This window comes from Mus musculus, chromosome 19 (genome assembly GCF_000001635.26).
Source record: "Mus musculus strain C57BL/6J chromosome 19, GRCm38.p6 C57BL/6J".
Lineage (NCBI taxonomy): Eukaryota > Metazoa > Chordata > Mammalia > Rodentia > Muridae > Mus > Mus musculus.
The window spans coordinates 29,711,638-29,728,543 of record NC_000085.6 but is presented as its reverse complement, the minus strand read 5'-3'; the positions used below and the strand labels follow the sequence as shown (position 1 = coordinate 29,728,543).

The following is a 16,906-nucleotide window of genomic DNA, read 5'->3' as shown; positions in this document are numbered from 1 at the left end:
GCTAGGAGTACAGGCTTGTGCCAAGTAGTTGATGTTTCCTTTGTTTTAAATTCAGTTTTAAAATATGTCCCTATTTTAATTACTATTATGCTTTTGATTTTGCAAAAGTGTCTGCACAATATAATCTATTTATACTTCTTTAGAGATTGGTTTTGCAGGGACCAGGAGAGACAACAGCATGATGTCTTGAAAAGAGAGTATATTCCATTTTACAAGTATTTTCCAAGCTGACTTTAGACATCTTTCTTCTGGAAAGGCATGCCCTTTTTAATAAATCCATCTTGGAAGAAATATCAAAATTGGGTTTTTCTCATCAATAAAGTTATTAATCAGTTAGAAAGCTATTCTTGTCTTTTGGTTATTTACTTAGTTTAAACACAGTTATCTGTTTGATTTGAAGTAGATTGTTTTTATTGGACCAAAGGTAAAGTAAATTGTTACTAATTGCTTATAAAAATGAATAATATTTATGCCTCTTGTACTAGTTCCACTGCACAGTGTGAAAGTGAAGTCAGCACTCAGTAGATAGCAACAGTATAAGGACTGAAGCTTGGTAGTAAAGCACAAGGCTCACAACTCAGTCCCTAGCACCAGTGGTATGAGGTACAGAATGTTATTATTTTAATTGCATTTGGACTGTAAGTATCAGTCTGAACGGGATAACACATAAAGCTATGAGTTTCCCCCATCTGAGTGGTGGAGTGAAAACTTACCTTAGATGCCAGTGCGAGCCATGATTCTGCTCTTGTAGTCACCTCAAGACTATAGATTCACATTCCCATGGGCGTGCGTGTTTCCTTTCACTGGAGACATCATAGCTTTTATAGTTTTATACATTTTATTAATTTTCTATGATAGAAGACCATAGGTATTTCAAAACAGGTTAATGGGTAAGGCAGTTGTATGAAAGGTATAAATCTGTTCTCTGATGAATCATTTAAGTTCAGTTCCTTGTAGTCTTTTAGTTCAGTAGTATATTTTCTAAATGTTAGTTAATTTTAAATTAATCAAAATTAAATGTAAAATCTTCTTAGTCATTTTTAAACTCTTATAATGCAGAAATTAATTTAGTAATTTAACACAGACACCACTACAGCAATGTCTTAATATAAAGATTTCCAGATACATAGTCTACCCTTCCTGTTCCTTGTCTGCATAGACCTAACTGATGTCATCTACATTTCCCACCCTGTAACCCCTGTGCAAGACAGGTTAGCTCTGCAGATGTCCCTTTTTAACTTGTGATCCCCACTTGTTCTCTTAAGATTTTTAATCCTTTTAATAATGAATTTTACCACAGAGAGAATATTCTTTCTACTTTCATCTTTAACTTTATTCCTTAAGTTTAAGGAAATTTTATTTGTTCTCTCACCATTTCACTTTCCCACTAAGTAGTTGCTGAGTATACAATTGGCAACTGTAGTTACAACACTTGGGGGGCTAAGTCAGAAAGCTCAAAAGTTCCAGACTAGCCTGAGCTACATAGTTAGTCAAAGGGCTAACAGTGAGATTCTGTCTCTAAGCCAAAAGTGTGACTGTCCTAGATGAAAACTATTTCTTATTCTGTTTAACAGTTTTGCTTTATGGATTAGAATAAGCACCTCATATTATTTCACCAATTCTTTTGAAAAAAGTGTGATTTTAAGGTATAACTAACTGCTTACTTGGATCTTACTTGGACTTTTCTTATAATACATTTGAAAAGAAAACAGGACTATTTAGTTATAGTATTGTTTCTCAATCTGTAGATCACAACCCTTTTGAGGTCAAGTGATCCTTTCACAGGAGTCTTATAAGACCATCTGCATATCAAATATTTACATTATGATTTATAACAATAGCCAAATTACAGTTTGAAGTAGTAACAATAATTTTATGGTTGGAGTCACCGCAACATGCGGAACTGAATTAAGGGTCACAGCATTAGGAAGGTTGAGAATCATTATGTTGTAGGAAATCCCATATTAACTGTCCTCAGTTAATAATACGTGTTGCTCTTGCAGAAGACCTGTATTCATTTACCACCTCCCACAAGGAGGTGCACAAGCACTTCAAACTCAATCCCAGAAGGCCCTACTCCTTCTTCTGGCTTCACATGCATTACTCACATGTGCACTCATATACATGCAGGCAAATACTCATGCACATAAAATAAATCATTTGTAGACATGAGTTAACATGTCTAAAGGTTCAAATTTGGTGTCTCCACAGCCTATATATAATCCTACCTTTTCTTACTCTTCTAATAAACAGTTCCCTTTAAGATTCAAGAACCGCAGTCTGATGGTTGGCTGTGAGCATCCTCATCTGTATTGGTCAGGTGCTGGCAGAACCTCCCAGGGAACAGCTATAACAGGCTCCTGCCAGCAAGCACTTCTTGGCATCAGCAACAGTGTCTGGGTTTGGTGTCTGCATGTGGGATGGATCCCTAGGTGGGGCAGTCTCTGGATGGCCTTTCCTTCAGTTTCTGCTCTATTCTTTGTCCCTGCTTTTCCTTTAGATAGGTACAATTCTGGGTTAAAATTTTTGAGATGGGTGGGTGGACCCATCCCTACTGGAGGCTGTGCCTATCCACTGGATATGGTCTCTACAGGTACTATCTCCCCTTTGTTGGGTGTTTTGGCAAATGTCATCCCCATTGAATCCTGGGAACCTCTTGTTTACCTGGCATCTGGGACTTTCTAGTGACTACCCCCAGTTCCCCATTCCCGGAATCACTGCTACATATTTCTGTTCAATTTCCTGACATCTGTACTTCTCCCCTGTCCCCTCCTACACCTGATCCTGCCCCCTCCCTTTTTTCTTCCCCCTCCTCTCTCCCTCCCAGGTCCCTCCCTCCCTCTATCTCCTTTAATTATTTTGTTCCCCCTTCTAACAAAGGATTGAAGCATTCACACTTTGGTCTTCCTCCTCCTTGAGCTTCATATGGTCTGTGGGTTGTATCGTGAATATTCCGATCTTCTGGGCTAATATCCACTTATCAGTGAGTGCATACCATTTGTGTTCTTCTGTGACTGGGTCACCTCTCTCAGGATATTTTCTAGTTCCATCCATTTGCCTGAGAATTTCCTGAAGTCATTGTTTTTAATAGCTGAGCAGTACTCCAGATGCAGATGCTTGCAGCCAACCATTAGACTGAGCCCAGGGACCCCAGTGGAGGAGTTAGGGGAAGGACTGAATGAGCTGAAGGGGATTGCAATCCTTAGGAAGAACAACAATATCAACTAACTGGACTCCCAGAGCTCTCAAAGACTAAACCACCAACCACAGAGTACACATGGAGGGACCTATGGCTCCAGCTGCATATGTAGCAGAGGATTGCCTTATCTGGCATCAGTGGGAGGGGAGGCCCTTGGTCCTGAGGAGGCTCGATGCTCCAGTGTAGGGGAATGCCAGGGTGGTGAGGTAGGAGTGGGTGGGTAGGTATGTGGGAGAGCACCCTCATAGAAGCAGGGGAGAGGGGAAATGGGATGGGATGCCATGGCATGGGGGATTTGCAGAGGGAAAACCAGGAAGGGGAACAACATTTAAAATGTAAATAAAATAACCAATTAAAAAAGAAAAAAAATTTTAAAAAGATTCAAAAATCTTGGAAGAAATATAGCTGTTTGTGTTTTTGTTAATACATATTCTGTTGCTTCAAAGTATTGAAAGTTTCTGGTCAAGTTGTACTATTAATGACTATGTTATAAAGTTACAGAATTGCCATTATAAATTGTGAAGGTTTTGTGTATGTGCATGTGTGTATATATAAAAAAATTGGAAACTCCATGTATAACTTTAGAATATGCCTTTGCTATAGATAGTGGCTTTACTCTTGTATATATGGGCAGATTAACTCAACAGTTGCTTATAGAATGAAGTCTGATTTTAGATATGTTAAATGTGATCTATAATATATAATTGTGTATCTTTCATTGGAAATTCCACATATGAATTATATGATACATGAATGTATTAGTTAAGTATTGTGCTTAAATGTATTGTTTCTGTAGTGATCAGATGATTGTGTATATGTTGATGAGGTATATCTTTACTTACGGTTTTTATAAACTATGTCACGTGAGTTTATTTGATGCTGTTTATTTCCTTGTTCTGTTCTGCTCTTGAGCCAAGGTCTCACTATGTTACTATCTAGCCCTGGCTGGCCTCACACTCAGATCTCTCTGCTTCTTCCTCTCCAGTGCAGGAATTAGAATCTTTGTTGTAGTCGTGCAGTTCTAAGAGCTTGGACATCAGAATCAAGCAGATGTGGACGTACAAAGATACAGTGTACATAGATGGAGTGGGAGGGAGAACAGAAAATCCATGTAATACTAGCAAATAAGAGGGACATAAGTAATTAATTTTAGTTTAGTGTCTAGTTGATTGGGCTTCGAAAGGTATCTCAGTGGGTACGAATGCTTGCTGTAGAAGCAAGAGGACTTGCGCCCTAATGTTATCTTCTGGTCTCTACAGCCTCCTGCACATGCACACACACAGACATCTCAACACATGAGATAAACAGCAGCTAGCTGTTATAGTTACTTTTCTATGCTAGAAACTACTAAAGTAATTGTAAAGTAATTAGGTAGGAACTCTTTTTTACTCTCTCTTAGAAGTTAAAACTTTACAACATGATACCATATTTATTTAATGAATGTATTTAAATATTTGTGCCTTTACATTGTTTTGTTCATCTAGTTGGTAGGGTTTTTTTTTTCTTTTCTGCCTATGTTGGCACTGGGGATTAAACACAAGACACTACATACATTTAGTAAATGATTTGTTAAGGTATTTACAACTAACATAATTAGATTATTTTTAAATTTGTTTTTTCTACTTAGATAATATGTATTTGGGTTTTCAGGTATAGAATTGAAAGTCACTAAACATTCAGATTTCTTATAAAATATTTCCTCTTTTTATAAATTTTTGTGGAAAATATTTTTGATGAATTATTGGCACTTTGTTATGTTTTTATTAGAGAATAAAACTTAATTTACATTGACTTTAGATTAAGTCTTAGGAATTTACTTCTTAAAATTTATGTTTTTAGGGCAAATGGTACCATCGGAGGCAAGCTGTAAAAGAATTACATAGTACACTAATACGCCTTTTAAATGAATTGCTACCATGGGAACCAAAGTTAATGAAGGCTTTTCAGAGAAACAGGTAACAAGTTTTGTGATGTATATAACTTATTCTAAGTCCCCATTTATGATTTTGGGAAAATGTAATAAGATCATTATATTTCTTTCCATTCATTTGTAATTCAGCAAATACAAAAACCTCTCTGTGATTTACTTTCTAATGGAAGAAATACACAAAGTCAGATGTGATAAATGCTAGTGGAAAAGAGCATGAGGAAGGGAGTCTCAGGTTCCTGTTGAGACTTTTCCTCATAAAGCACACGCTGATATGTATACTCGCAGTGCATAAGCTAACACTCATTAGAGAGAAAACCAGAGTAGAAGGGGCACAATCTCTAAATATAGAAACATTTGGTATATGCAGGAAGCACAAAGTCAGTTATAGCCAAAGAAAAGTGATGAATAAGATTGTGGTTGGACACAAAAGGTAAAGGTAGCCAGGTCAGGAATTGAAGAGTTTCTGTTAACCAAGATGAAACGTTTTCCAAAGGTTTTTAACAGAGACCGGCTGTTATCCTCTCTGTTGGGCTTGCTTGCTTGCTAGCAATGCTGAAACTTGAATCTAGATCTTTGCACATGGCTAAGCAAACACCACTGAGCTGTATTTCTAACCTTAAGTTGTTTTGGTTTGGTTAGGTTTTTGTTTTTACATTGATTGGTTAGTTGGTTGGTTGATTGATTTTGTGTGTGTGAAGGTTGGGTATAGGCTGTGGCCTAAAATACACTAGTGTTTGCCGTGGTGTACATGTGGAGATCAGAGAACAATGCGCAAGGAGTTGATTGTTTCCTTCCTACCATGTGAATCTTGGTAGCAGGCACCTTTACCCATATGAACCATCTCCGCAACTACCTGACATTAAGTTTTAAAGCAGTTGCTCTAGCTGCTGTTGAATTAACTGTAAAGATGAAAGCAGTTGGACTAGTTATAGTGTAGTAGTTATCCCCCCCAAAAAAAAAAAAAAATTAGAAGGAGAGTAGCTTGTAGTATCATACATGACAAGAAGTGATTGGAAATTTTTGACTAAATGTTTTACTATGGAGTCTGTGATGGGCTAATGCTGTTGTTGACCTGGTGGAACTTTGAAATGCTGTGGAAAGGGGTATCTGTAAGGAATTTTCTGTAGTAGGGTAATTGAGATGGAAAGGCTCATCCTAAGTATGGAGGGGACCCTGGACTGAACAAACAAGAGAAAGGGACGTGACCTGTGGCCTCATCCCTCTCCTGATGGTACAAGAAACAAGCCACTTCAGCTCTTGCTGCCATGACGCACTCTCAGACTGAGACAGATATACCCCTCCTTCCTTCTTCAAGTTGCTTCTATCAAGTATTCTGTCCCAGCAGTGAATGAAGTAGCTAATATAGTAGAAATTCATGAGTAAAATTCTCATGCCTACAATTTTTTATCTAGAAAGCTGTGATTATAGATGTGCCGTTAACTGAGATAGGAGTGACTGAAGGAGAGTCAGGTTTGAGGGATTGACTAGTTCAGACTTAAACATATTAAGTTTGACATACTTTCTAAACATCTCCTTGGTGGTAGTGAGTAGGTATAGTGTGAGTTATAGAAGTAATCAAGAGCATTACTAGTTTTGAGGTACAAATTTGGGAGTTACCAATATTGATTATATTTAAAGCCATGAGATTAGTAACAGTTATATGGACAGTGGACATTTGTAAGGGAGGTGGTTGAACAGGACACTTTGAAAAGAGGCTTTGGAAAAATGCTTAGTAAGATACAAGGATAACCAAGGAAGAAAGGCGTCTTAGAAACTAGGTGAGTTGAGGAAGAAGCTACAGAAGAGAATTAGGAGGGGAACTGAAGAGTAGTACTCCTGTGACCTCTGCCACAAATGGATAGAGAAGTGAGGTAGCTCCAAGAAATACAGACTGGGGTATAGAGAATGCATTGGTTTTTTTTTTTTAATTAAAAATTTTTGTTTTTTAATAAATTGTTTTGGATTAAATGGAGGAATGACAGTAGAGTAATAAGTAGACATGAGGAGGTACATGTAATTGGGGATGTTCACATCGGTAGAGAGGTGGGAAATGTGAACATGAAGATGTTTGAAGACGAAGATGTAAGCATATGAACTATTTTTCCAATTGTTATCCTCCATGAAATACAGGTAGTCAGTAGCTGAGAGTGGATGGCATTCGACCATTGTATAGATGTTTCTCTGTTCTAATCTTATAGATAAAAAGGGAAATGTGTTTTACAGTTATTCTTTGCTAATTCATGTCAAATCAAGCATGTATATGACATGCAAATCCATCCCTGGGGCTTGTTGGCCAGGCTACTTGTTGGGCCCCAGGCCAGGGACTCAGGCCCATTTTTCAATTCAGATAGAAAATTTTAGTTATCTATTGCCTTTTTTAAATAGTTTAACCACAGCCCTCAAGAGAGATGGTGTGTTTAAACTTTATTCAGAAATTTAAAGATGTAGCCTTTATGTTTCTGAAGCTTATATCATGTTTTGTCTTCTTGGATAATTAGCAAGACTGAACTAATAGACATTTAGATACACTTAAAACACACAAAAAAATGTTTAATGACAATTGAAAGTATTTCAATATTTAGTTTAAAATGCTAAATTAGTTTAACTTCCAGAAGTTCCATATTATGTTGGTGTATTTCAGGAGCCGCCTGAAGAAAGACTATGATGATTTCCGAAGACAGCCTGATCATGGTCAGTTCACTAGAGAGCTATGGGCTACTGACGAGTGTGAAGGGAACCCTGAGAGAGAGGCTCCTAAAGCCGAGGTCAGTAAGTCTGTAGATGCAGCAGAACCTCTGGACACCCTGGAGAAAGAACAGGAGGGCTCAGGTAGGCATCCGAGCTTTCTAAATAGAAGTACAGAGAGAATCCGCTGTTTGTTTGTTGTGAAGGCAAAAGGTGATCTAGTCAGTGAATGTGATTGAGGAAGTCTGATATTTTAAAGAAATAATATCTATATCCTTGGGAGTTATTGTTAAATTTTAAGAGTTCCTGGAGCCAGTGCCTAAACCTAAGTTACACGTATGTCATTGCTTGTTACAGATCCTGCACTGCTAATCTGTTACCTCTTTGGAATTTATTGATTATCTTTTTATTGTTACTACTCATAAAATTCTGTTGGCAAAGTATACTGTAAATGAATTTGACAAGTCATTAAGATTGTGAGGATTTTTTTTTTTAAATGAGGTGTGGCCAAAGTTCTTGGCCAACTGAGACCAAAGTAAACATATCATTCTAGTAAGTATGGGAAACTGGACCCATTGATTCCACTGCATGTGGCTCATTTTAACTCACCAGCGACATTCTTTAGTTATGTAAGAAGTTGATGTGAAAACTTACGATGATGTGTTAACCTAGTTCATGTCTTTTGTGAATTGAAAAAGTGGACTTCTTCTGACCAGATATGACCATAAATTATTTAAGGATAAAAACAGGAAAGGTTGAACATTTGTTCTCATTTAGAGTTCTTAAAGACAATAAAGAATAGCAACCATTCATTCTTCTATGGCATACAGTTTTCCCTATCTAGAGAAAGAAAACTAGCCGGATTAAACTTCTTTTTAGCCATGAGTTTTTCCTTAACACACATAGACAGCAGGATTAGACCAAAGCTAATAATAAGTTGCTCTTAAACATATTTGGGATACAGAAGTCAGCTTGTCAACCTTCTTCAGTATTGCTGAAGTTTTGAAATGTTTGCACAATAGACGACTTAAATTACCTTCTCAAAGGGTGACTTTATTTTTTTAATTGGTGTTACTCGATCACTGTTTTCTATAAACAACATGCTTGTTTTTATAATTTTCAGATGATATGAAGTTATCAGAAATAGGCTTTCCTATGGCCAGGAGCAAGTTGTTGAAAAAAGAATTGCCTTCTAAAGATATAGTGAAGACACTGCCTAAAACACTTAAACGACAGTCCAAACAAAGTAGTTATCTAGATGATAGCACAAAAGAGCTTTCCCCAAGGAAGAAAGCAAAGCTAAGCACAAATGAGACATCAGTTGAGAACTTAGAAGTCAACATGCAGATTGAATGTTTGAAAGAATCAAAGCCTCCAGAACTGCCAACTCCAGAGTCATTTGCCTCAAAGGCTTCAGTACCAGTGTCTACTCTCCAGAAAGGGACCAAACCTATTCAGGCTTTGCTTGCAAAGAATATTGGGAACAAAGTGACCTTAACAAATCAACTGCCCCCTTCTACAGGTAGGAGTGTTCCTGCTGTGGAAAAGCCAGCTCTATCTCCTGAAGATACAAGCCCCCTAAAGCCAGCATTGACCTGCCTCACCAGTACAAAAGGACCTTTACAGATGGTATACAAAATGCCCTGTGGTCAGTGGTTGCCAGTAGACCTTCACAGTAGTTCTGTCAAGATTCAGATGCAGCCTATGGTGGACTCTAAAACAGGAGAAAAGATCATGCAGCAAGTTCTTATTCTGCCTAAGAATTTTGTGATTCAGCACAAAGAGGGGAAAGCAGTTGAAAAAGAGATAGCAGCACCTCAGCAGAAAGGCCCAGAGCATTGCTCACCTGGCCCACAGACAAGCGCTAGCTGTTCCTTAGTGTCTGTTCCTGTCACCTCTGTGTCTACCCAACTGCCTAATACAGTTCTCAGTAAGACAAGTACACCTTCATCAAATGTGAGTGCTAGATCACAGCCTTTGTCTCCTGTAGCCTCTGTAAGTAATGCATTAACATCACCAGTTAAGACTAGCCAAAGTGAAGCAGGAAAAGTCAAGAGTACCGCTTCATCCACCACACTCCCCCAGCCTCACACTTCACCTACCATTTCATCAACAGTTCAGCCTCTCTTGCCAGCAACAACACTAAATGAATCTACAGATCCTGGCAGTTCCATCCCCTGTTTTTCACAGCAAACTGTTGATTCTTCTGAGGCAAAGCAAGAACTAAAAACTGTATGTATACGAGATTCACAGTCAATTCTTGTTAGGACTCGAGGTGGGAACACTGGAGTTGTAAAAGTACAAACTAATCCGGAACAAAATTCACCCAACAGTTTATCTTCAAGTTCTGTTTTCACCTTTACACCTCAATTTCAGGCATTTCTTGTGCCAAAATCAACATCATGCTCTGCTTCCTCACAAGTAGCCGGAGTGACTACTACATCTAGTCTACCATCTTTCAGCCAAGCATCTACGTCTGTGTCTATTTCGTGTGGCTTTCATCCACCCATGGGGAAAAATCTCAAATCTACACAAGGCCAAACCTTGAGCAGTGGTTATGTAGGCCCCATGATAGAAAAAACGTCATACATGCCCTCTTCACCCTTGAAGCCTTCTGTTTCTTCCAGCTCACTGCTACCATCAACAACAAATAGTTCAGTGAGTGTAATTAGCATATCAACAGGAAATTTTGGGCAAACCAATACAAATGTTATTCATACATCAACTAAACCACAACAAGTAGATTGTATCACAAAAAGTTACCCAGTTACAAGATCAGAAGCAACAACAGCAGTAAATGGTGATGTGCTCGGTGAGACTCCAGGTCAGAAACTGATGCTGGTGTCAGCTCCATCTGGTCTCCCTTCTGGCAGTGTACCTTCAGTTAACACGGCACCAGAACCGACATCTGCAGGTGTGTCTACCCAGAAGGTAGTTTTTATTAATGCTCCAGTTCCTGGTGGCGCTTCATCCTCAGCTATTGTTGCAGAATCATTAAGACAGTCACTTCCTTCTCCCTTGAATAAAACATACATTAAGAATCCAGAGCAACCCCAAATAGTACTAATTCCCTCTACAGTAGGAGCACCAATAAAAATAAATTCTTCACCAACTGTGTCTCAGATTAAAGATGTGAAAATTGGACTAAACATAGGTCAAGCAATTATAAATCCTCCAGGAAATCTGCCAGCTATGTCATCAATTAATATATTGCAAAGTGTAATGCCAAAGGGTGAAGACAAAAGTAGTAAGAGCTGCATCTCCCCCATCTCACCAAACAGTAACTCAGCTCCAGCAAGCTCAAATATTGTGAATCACAGTCTTCCTGCTGCTAGTGAGTCAGCAAGAACTGCAAATACGTTTTCAGGAATAGGAGCAAGTGTACCTTTGAGTTCCCTTTCAGTGGCCTCCTCCCCTGCTTCAGCTGGGACACGACCTCCTGTTTTAGTCAGCGGAAATGATACCTCTTCCAGAATTATGCCTGTTTTGTCAAATAGACTTTGTCCATCAAATCTCGGGAACACTGTGGCCATATCAACTGTAAAAACAGGACACCTCGCATCATCTGTTCTCATTTCAACTACACAACCAACAGTGTCTCCCAAATGCTTGACACCAGCTTTGCAGATTCCTGTGACTGTTGCCTTGCCTACACCTGTAACTACATCTCCAAAAATTATCAACACAGTTCCACAGTCAGCAACAATACCAGGAGCCACGCGCCCTGTATCTCTCTCTAAAAGACAGTCTCAAACTTCTCTCCAGTTTCAGTCACCAGGGACTACAACTATAGTGCCAACAAATGCAAACACAAATAAGCCTCCAGCTGAATTATCCCCCTCAGCAAGTCCAGGGAAAATAGTTAATATTTCCAATGTTACTTCTATGCCAAACCAGCATATGTCCCCTTCATTAGTAAAAAGTACTCTCGGTAACAATTCTATTGCAGGTGGCTCTGCCATTCACACTTGTTCACCACCATCAAATATAACTAGTCTGGCAGGTGCTCCGTTCAGTGAACCTTGTATTCAGCAAAAAATAGTTATCAACACAAGTACACCTTTGGCACCAGGAACTCAAATCATGATGAATGGAGCCCGGTTTATTGTTCCGCCTCAAGGTCTTGGAGCTGGTAGCCACGTCCTCCTTATCTCTACTAATCCAAAATATGGACCTCCCTTAGTTCTTAACAGTGGCCAAAGCATATTGGCTACACCAGTAGATAATCCTGTCCAGAAGATCATACAGACATCAAATAGTTCTTTAAGTGGACAGCCTTTAAAGCCTTCTGTAAGAAACTCTCCAAAGACTGTAAACTCTCTCGGAAGTCCAAGTTCTCTCTCTGCAGTCCATACACCACCACACATCATAAACACACCTGCTAAAGTCTGTGTTCCACCTGCACCACCGGCAGCGTTGACTTCAGTAATTAAGTCCTCTCCAGCTACTCTCTTAGCTAAAACCTCTTTGGTTTCTGCCATTTCCTCCAGTAACCCTCCACTGCCAAGTAGCACATCGGTACTTCATTTGGATACCTCTGTCAAAAAGTTATTGGTTAGCCCAGAAGGAGCCATTTTAAATACCATAAATACTGCAGCAGCTAAGGTATCTTCATTGCCTTCACCTCTTCCTCCAGTTGTATCTGCCAGTCAGAATCCTGCATCTGTCTTCCCTGCTTTTCCGTCATCTGCTTTAGAGAAGCCTGACACAGCTGCATCTTGAATTTAGACTGACTGAGCCAGTTTTTAAATAACAGGGCATTGTTTTAACTCCCATAAAAATTTTAACTGTTTATTATACTGTTGAAAACATATTGTTCATACTTGCGCGAAAACATGCTGTTGATACATGTGTGTGTGTATGTGTGGGGGGTCAGGGTGTGTCTTAATGTACCTTCATTAAGTTCCCCAAGACTTTGTTTTATCGGAGAGGAAAAGGTACCCCATTTCATTCATTGGTGTAAGGATGTTTTCCAAGGTTTTTTTTTGTTCAAAATATGTCATCAAGATGTACTTGTCTATATAACATAAATTGAACAAAGTCAAGTTTGACTAGTTTAAGTAAGCTAGCCTTTTCACACTTATATTGATACGTTTCTTCTTGAATTTGGATTGTTGTGGTGTATCTACAGTATAGTAGTATTCTGTGTCATTAGTGACATTTTTGTTTCTGTAAAAAGAATACATATATATATATATATATTTATGCATTAAGAAAATGCAGTTTATGGTGTAAAATTGTACATATTCCTTAAATCCCTAATAATCTGTACTAAATATATGTACAAAGAACAATACTGTCTTATTTATGTTTTGTTTACATAATGTATAGTTTTTTAAGTATTTTAGTAATTTTGGACCAGTGAACTGTTAGCAACGATGCAGAAGAATCTGCATATAATAAACTGAGTTGCTGTATTTCTTTGTTTGAATACCATTTTTAAAATGTGTTCTTGTCCATTGAAATAATACATGGTATAAATGAAAGTAGTCCTTTAAAACTTTGTATTAGAATTGGGAAACGTCCAGAAGATTTCACTTGTGCAGGCTTCACTCTAGATGGAGCTTCCTTCCCTGTGTAACCCTGGGAGTGAGTGGCTTGACAAGTCTTGGATGGCTCATGGGCAGTAGAGCCAGGACATGAATCTAAGGCTTCACATTCTGTCTCCATAGTTCTACTTTACTTCTATTTTGAGGTCTCCATTCAAAATTTTATGGTTTCAGACATTTTTTAAAAAATAGAAAAAAAATCACCACCAAATTCCATAATGACAAAAAGAAATGGGTGTTGTTTTTTTTTTCAGATAAGTATATTTGGTTTATGTCTATGCATTCAAAACATGTTTCTTAAAATTTTTTAAAAGGTTTCTCTGTGCCCCGAGGCAGGCCTGGAACTTTCTATGTAGCCCAGGCTGGCCCTGACTCAGCCTCCCTAGTGTGCCAGGGTTATAGACATGTCTGGCCATGTCTGGCAAAACTTAGTTTTTAATAATCTGGGTTCATAAAAGGTTACAAAAGTAATGCAGATTGGTGGCGTTACCCTTCCCCTTCCTTCTCCACGTACATTTCTGTTTACATTGAGGGCTTGGTTCATTGTTACTGGTCTTCCAAATTATGTTTAAAAACATGAATTTCTTTGTCATTTGAAATTAAAAGCGAGAGAGAATAGCAGTGCTCTTTGGTCAGTGCTCTTTAGTCAGATTAGAGAGCAACTGCTTAAGTTCTATTATGAAGCAAATTTGGTGGCTCAGTTTTGACTCAGGGCTTGACTTTGTAGTGCATCAGAATGTGTCTCATTGTAAATAAAAGGTAGCTTTGCATTTGCTGCAGCCCCATGATTTCATTACTTTATTGAGACGCTCAGACACACATTCAGCTTACAGTATTAAGCCTCCTCACAGCATTCTAGTCCAAAACTGAAAATACTAGAAGAAATGGGCCCAGGTCTATGAGGTAGCTCAGTGAATAAGGGCGCTTGCCACCAAACCAGAACCTGAGTTCAATCCCCATGACCCACATGAAGGAAGGAAAGAACAGGGTTGTGAAGATCATTTGCCGACCTCCACAACATACACACAAAATACTATTTTAAGATATTTTTTTCATTGTTTAAAGAAAAGAAGCTAGAGAGATGGCTTAGTGATCGAGGACACTTGGTGCTCTTCCAGAAGACCTGAGTTCAGTTCCTAGCCTCCATACCTGACCGCTCACAGCTGCTCCTAACTCCAGCTCCAGGGGGACCAGTGCACACAAGCAGCATGTACATCCCACACACATAAATAGAAAAGGGCCTAAACATGTCCATTCATATTACATCAAGGTGATGTTATTAAATTGGAAAGGATAACAAGTATTACTAAAATGTTCACATTTCTCAAGTAATTGTTTTATACTGATGATATATAACTCAGAGTTTGCGGTATCATCTCCCTTCTCTGAGTTGAAAGCATGATTATAGTTCTAGTTGCTCCATATCTCCCTGTCATTGCCACACAGCAATACCATCATGATACTGCAGTCACTTAGAGCCTGAGGACATCCCTGGGTCACTGCTGTATGTAAATGCCTGCTGTTCTGAAGCGGAACCTGTCAGTCACTGTTATCCCAGCGCTGGCACAGGGTGTTTGGCACATACTTGTTGAACAGAACCCTAGATTGCTTAGGTCGTTTTGTTTTGAAACAGTAGAATGCTTGCCTATCCTGTATTCATCAGGACCTGAATTCAGTCCCCAGCACTGAGGGCATAGAATCAGGAAGATCAGAAGTTCAAGACCATTCTAGATACACAAAGCTCTGTCTCTTAAAAAAAGAAGTAGGCTGACCCAGTCTTCAGTTTCAGAAATGTTTTCAGGCTGCGTCCTTTGCAGCCTCTCTCATTCATATTTTCATGTTGACTTTTTTTTTTTCAGTTTTCTTTGTTTTTTTCCCCCCTCATAGTTTTAGGTTTTCTTAAAAATGATGTGGTTTTGGTTTTCTTACCCAAAGTTCTTAGTTCACATTTAAGATGTTTTTGCCATAATGAGATTAAGGGATTTTGGTATCTCAAGTGACTGAGCTTTTAAAATCAAACTGTAACATAATCCTGAGGAAACTTCCAGGCTCACCAGCCAGCCCGAGGCTGGGCTGCTGAAGCAGCAGTCTGTGGCAGGGACCTCACCAGCAGGTCTTGGGCAAGTTTCTTTCATTGACAGCATTACCACAAGTTGAGCTCAACAGTACTATATAAGGCAAGCCAATACATGTGTGTTGTTAGGGAAGAATAGCGAGTGGAGCAAAGCAAACCAATGCTCTGTGCTGTCCCCCACTGTCTGTGGGGTCATATTTATACTCCATCAAGTGTCCTTTCACATGTTTGCTATAACCAAACATCCTTTCACCTGTGGGCCCCAGCAAAACAGCATTTGACATAACTAACTTTCCAAAGAAACTAGAAGTTTCCACTTCAAGAATCTCCATGGGGAATCTGTAGAGGCTTGAGGCTTGAATTCGAGACCACAGTGTTAGCACTGGAGGAGAAAGGCGAGGTGGTTCAATAAACTTGTTCTCTGACTTTGTTAGCTCACCTCGGAGTGAAGCTAGTGTTACTTGTCCAGTATAGTTGGCTAACTGGAAAAGGCTGTTTCTAGTCAGAGGAGACTTGACTAGTCGTGAGTTCTGATTACTCGAGTCCCCACCTGGCTCCCAGAAAACAGAGCAGAGCAGCACTGTGCCCTGAACCCTTCTCTGACCATAAGTGAGCTCACTGCAGTGGAGGCCTGGAGCCCTGTGCTTAGCAGTGGGATCTAGGTTCACACTTTCTCCATCAGCAAGTAAGCCAGTCTTACCCGCAGTGTCTACAAGGATCTCCCCTCCCTGAGACCAGTTCTTTCAGTCCAGGAAGCACTGAATTCAGAGCTTCGACCTAATGTCAGGGTACCAGTGCCTTAACACTCATCCATTTCTATGGAGATGTTTGTCCCCTGATTCAATGTGAGCATCTCTAGATGGGGTAGACTCCTGTTGTTACCACACAGGTTCCTAAGCACCACATGGTACTTCTGTCTTTAGCACAGGGCTCCCAGGATTGCCTGCAGTCAATTGTGAGTCCAAGGAGTGGCCTTCGGAAGCAGAGCTAGATTTCTCACCTGCTATACCTTTACTGTACATTCTAATTTCTCTCTGGTGGACTCAGCCCAAACCTATTGCCCATCAACCGGTAATACTGTTAAGAGGGACACTGAGGAAAAGCTGTCCACAAGGAAAAGAGATTTGTCAGTGTGTAGTGTGAGAGGCTTGGAGAGCTCTCCAGTGAAATGGGCCTTCCTCATCAAGCCGTGGGTCCCTCTGAAGATGTGAGTGAGATTCAATGGTCTTGTGGAGCAGGGTAGAGGTAGTAGGGTGGCAAAAATCCTGATAGAGTCCCTTCATTTAGAATTCATCTGTCTGAAAGAGGAATCAGGATATTTTAACAATTGAGAAAGGCACAAACATTGTTTAGGGTCTCATTGTTTTTTGTTGTGTTTATCCCTTTAATCTACTTTTGTCTTTGGTAGAAACGGTCCTGTTAATCTTATGCTTATGTTTCTAGTGACACAAGATATTACAGGTGGTTTA

The 16,906-nt window shown here is 39.3% G+C and overlaps 1 protein-coding gene across 16 annotated transcripts in view; it reads left to right on the top strand.

Annotated features, from left to right (window-relative positions):
* Positions 1–14,142, top strand: part of 9930021J03Rik (RIKEN cDNA 9930021J03 gene) — a 92,147-nt gene extending 78,005 nt beyond the window's left edge. For 10 of the 16 annotated variants that reach the window (XR_001782588.2, XR_003952790.1, XM_017318193.2 and 7 more), the window contains 3 exons: positions 5,039–5,154; positions 7,771–7,958; positions 8,938–14,142. Coding sequence is in view for 11 of the 16 variants with exons in the window: in XM_017318193.2 (XP_017173682.1) it covers positions 5,039–5,154; positions 7,771–7,958; positions 8,938–12,536 (3,903 nt within the window). In the remaining 5 variants the exon portion in view is untranslated. Of the gene's footprint in view, positions 1–5,038; positions 5,155–7,770; positions 7,959–8,937 lie in introns of those variants that run through there. The other 6 variants (XR_003952791.1, XR_003952789.1, XM_030250937.1 and 3 more) reach the window with 3 other exon arrangements.
* Positions 14,143–16,906: the final 2,764 nt, after the last annotated feature.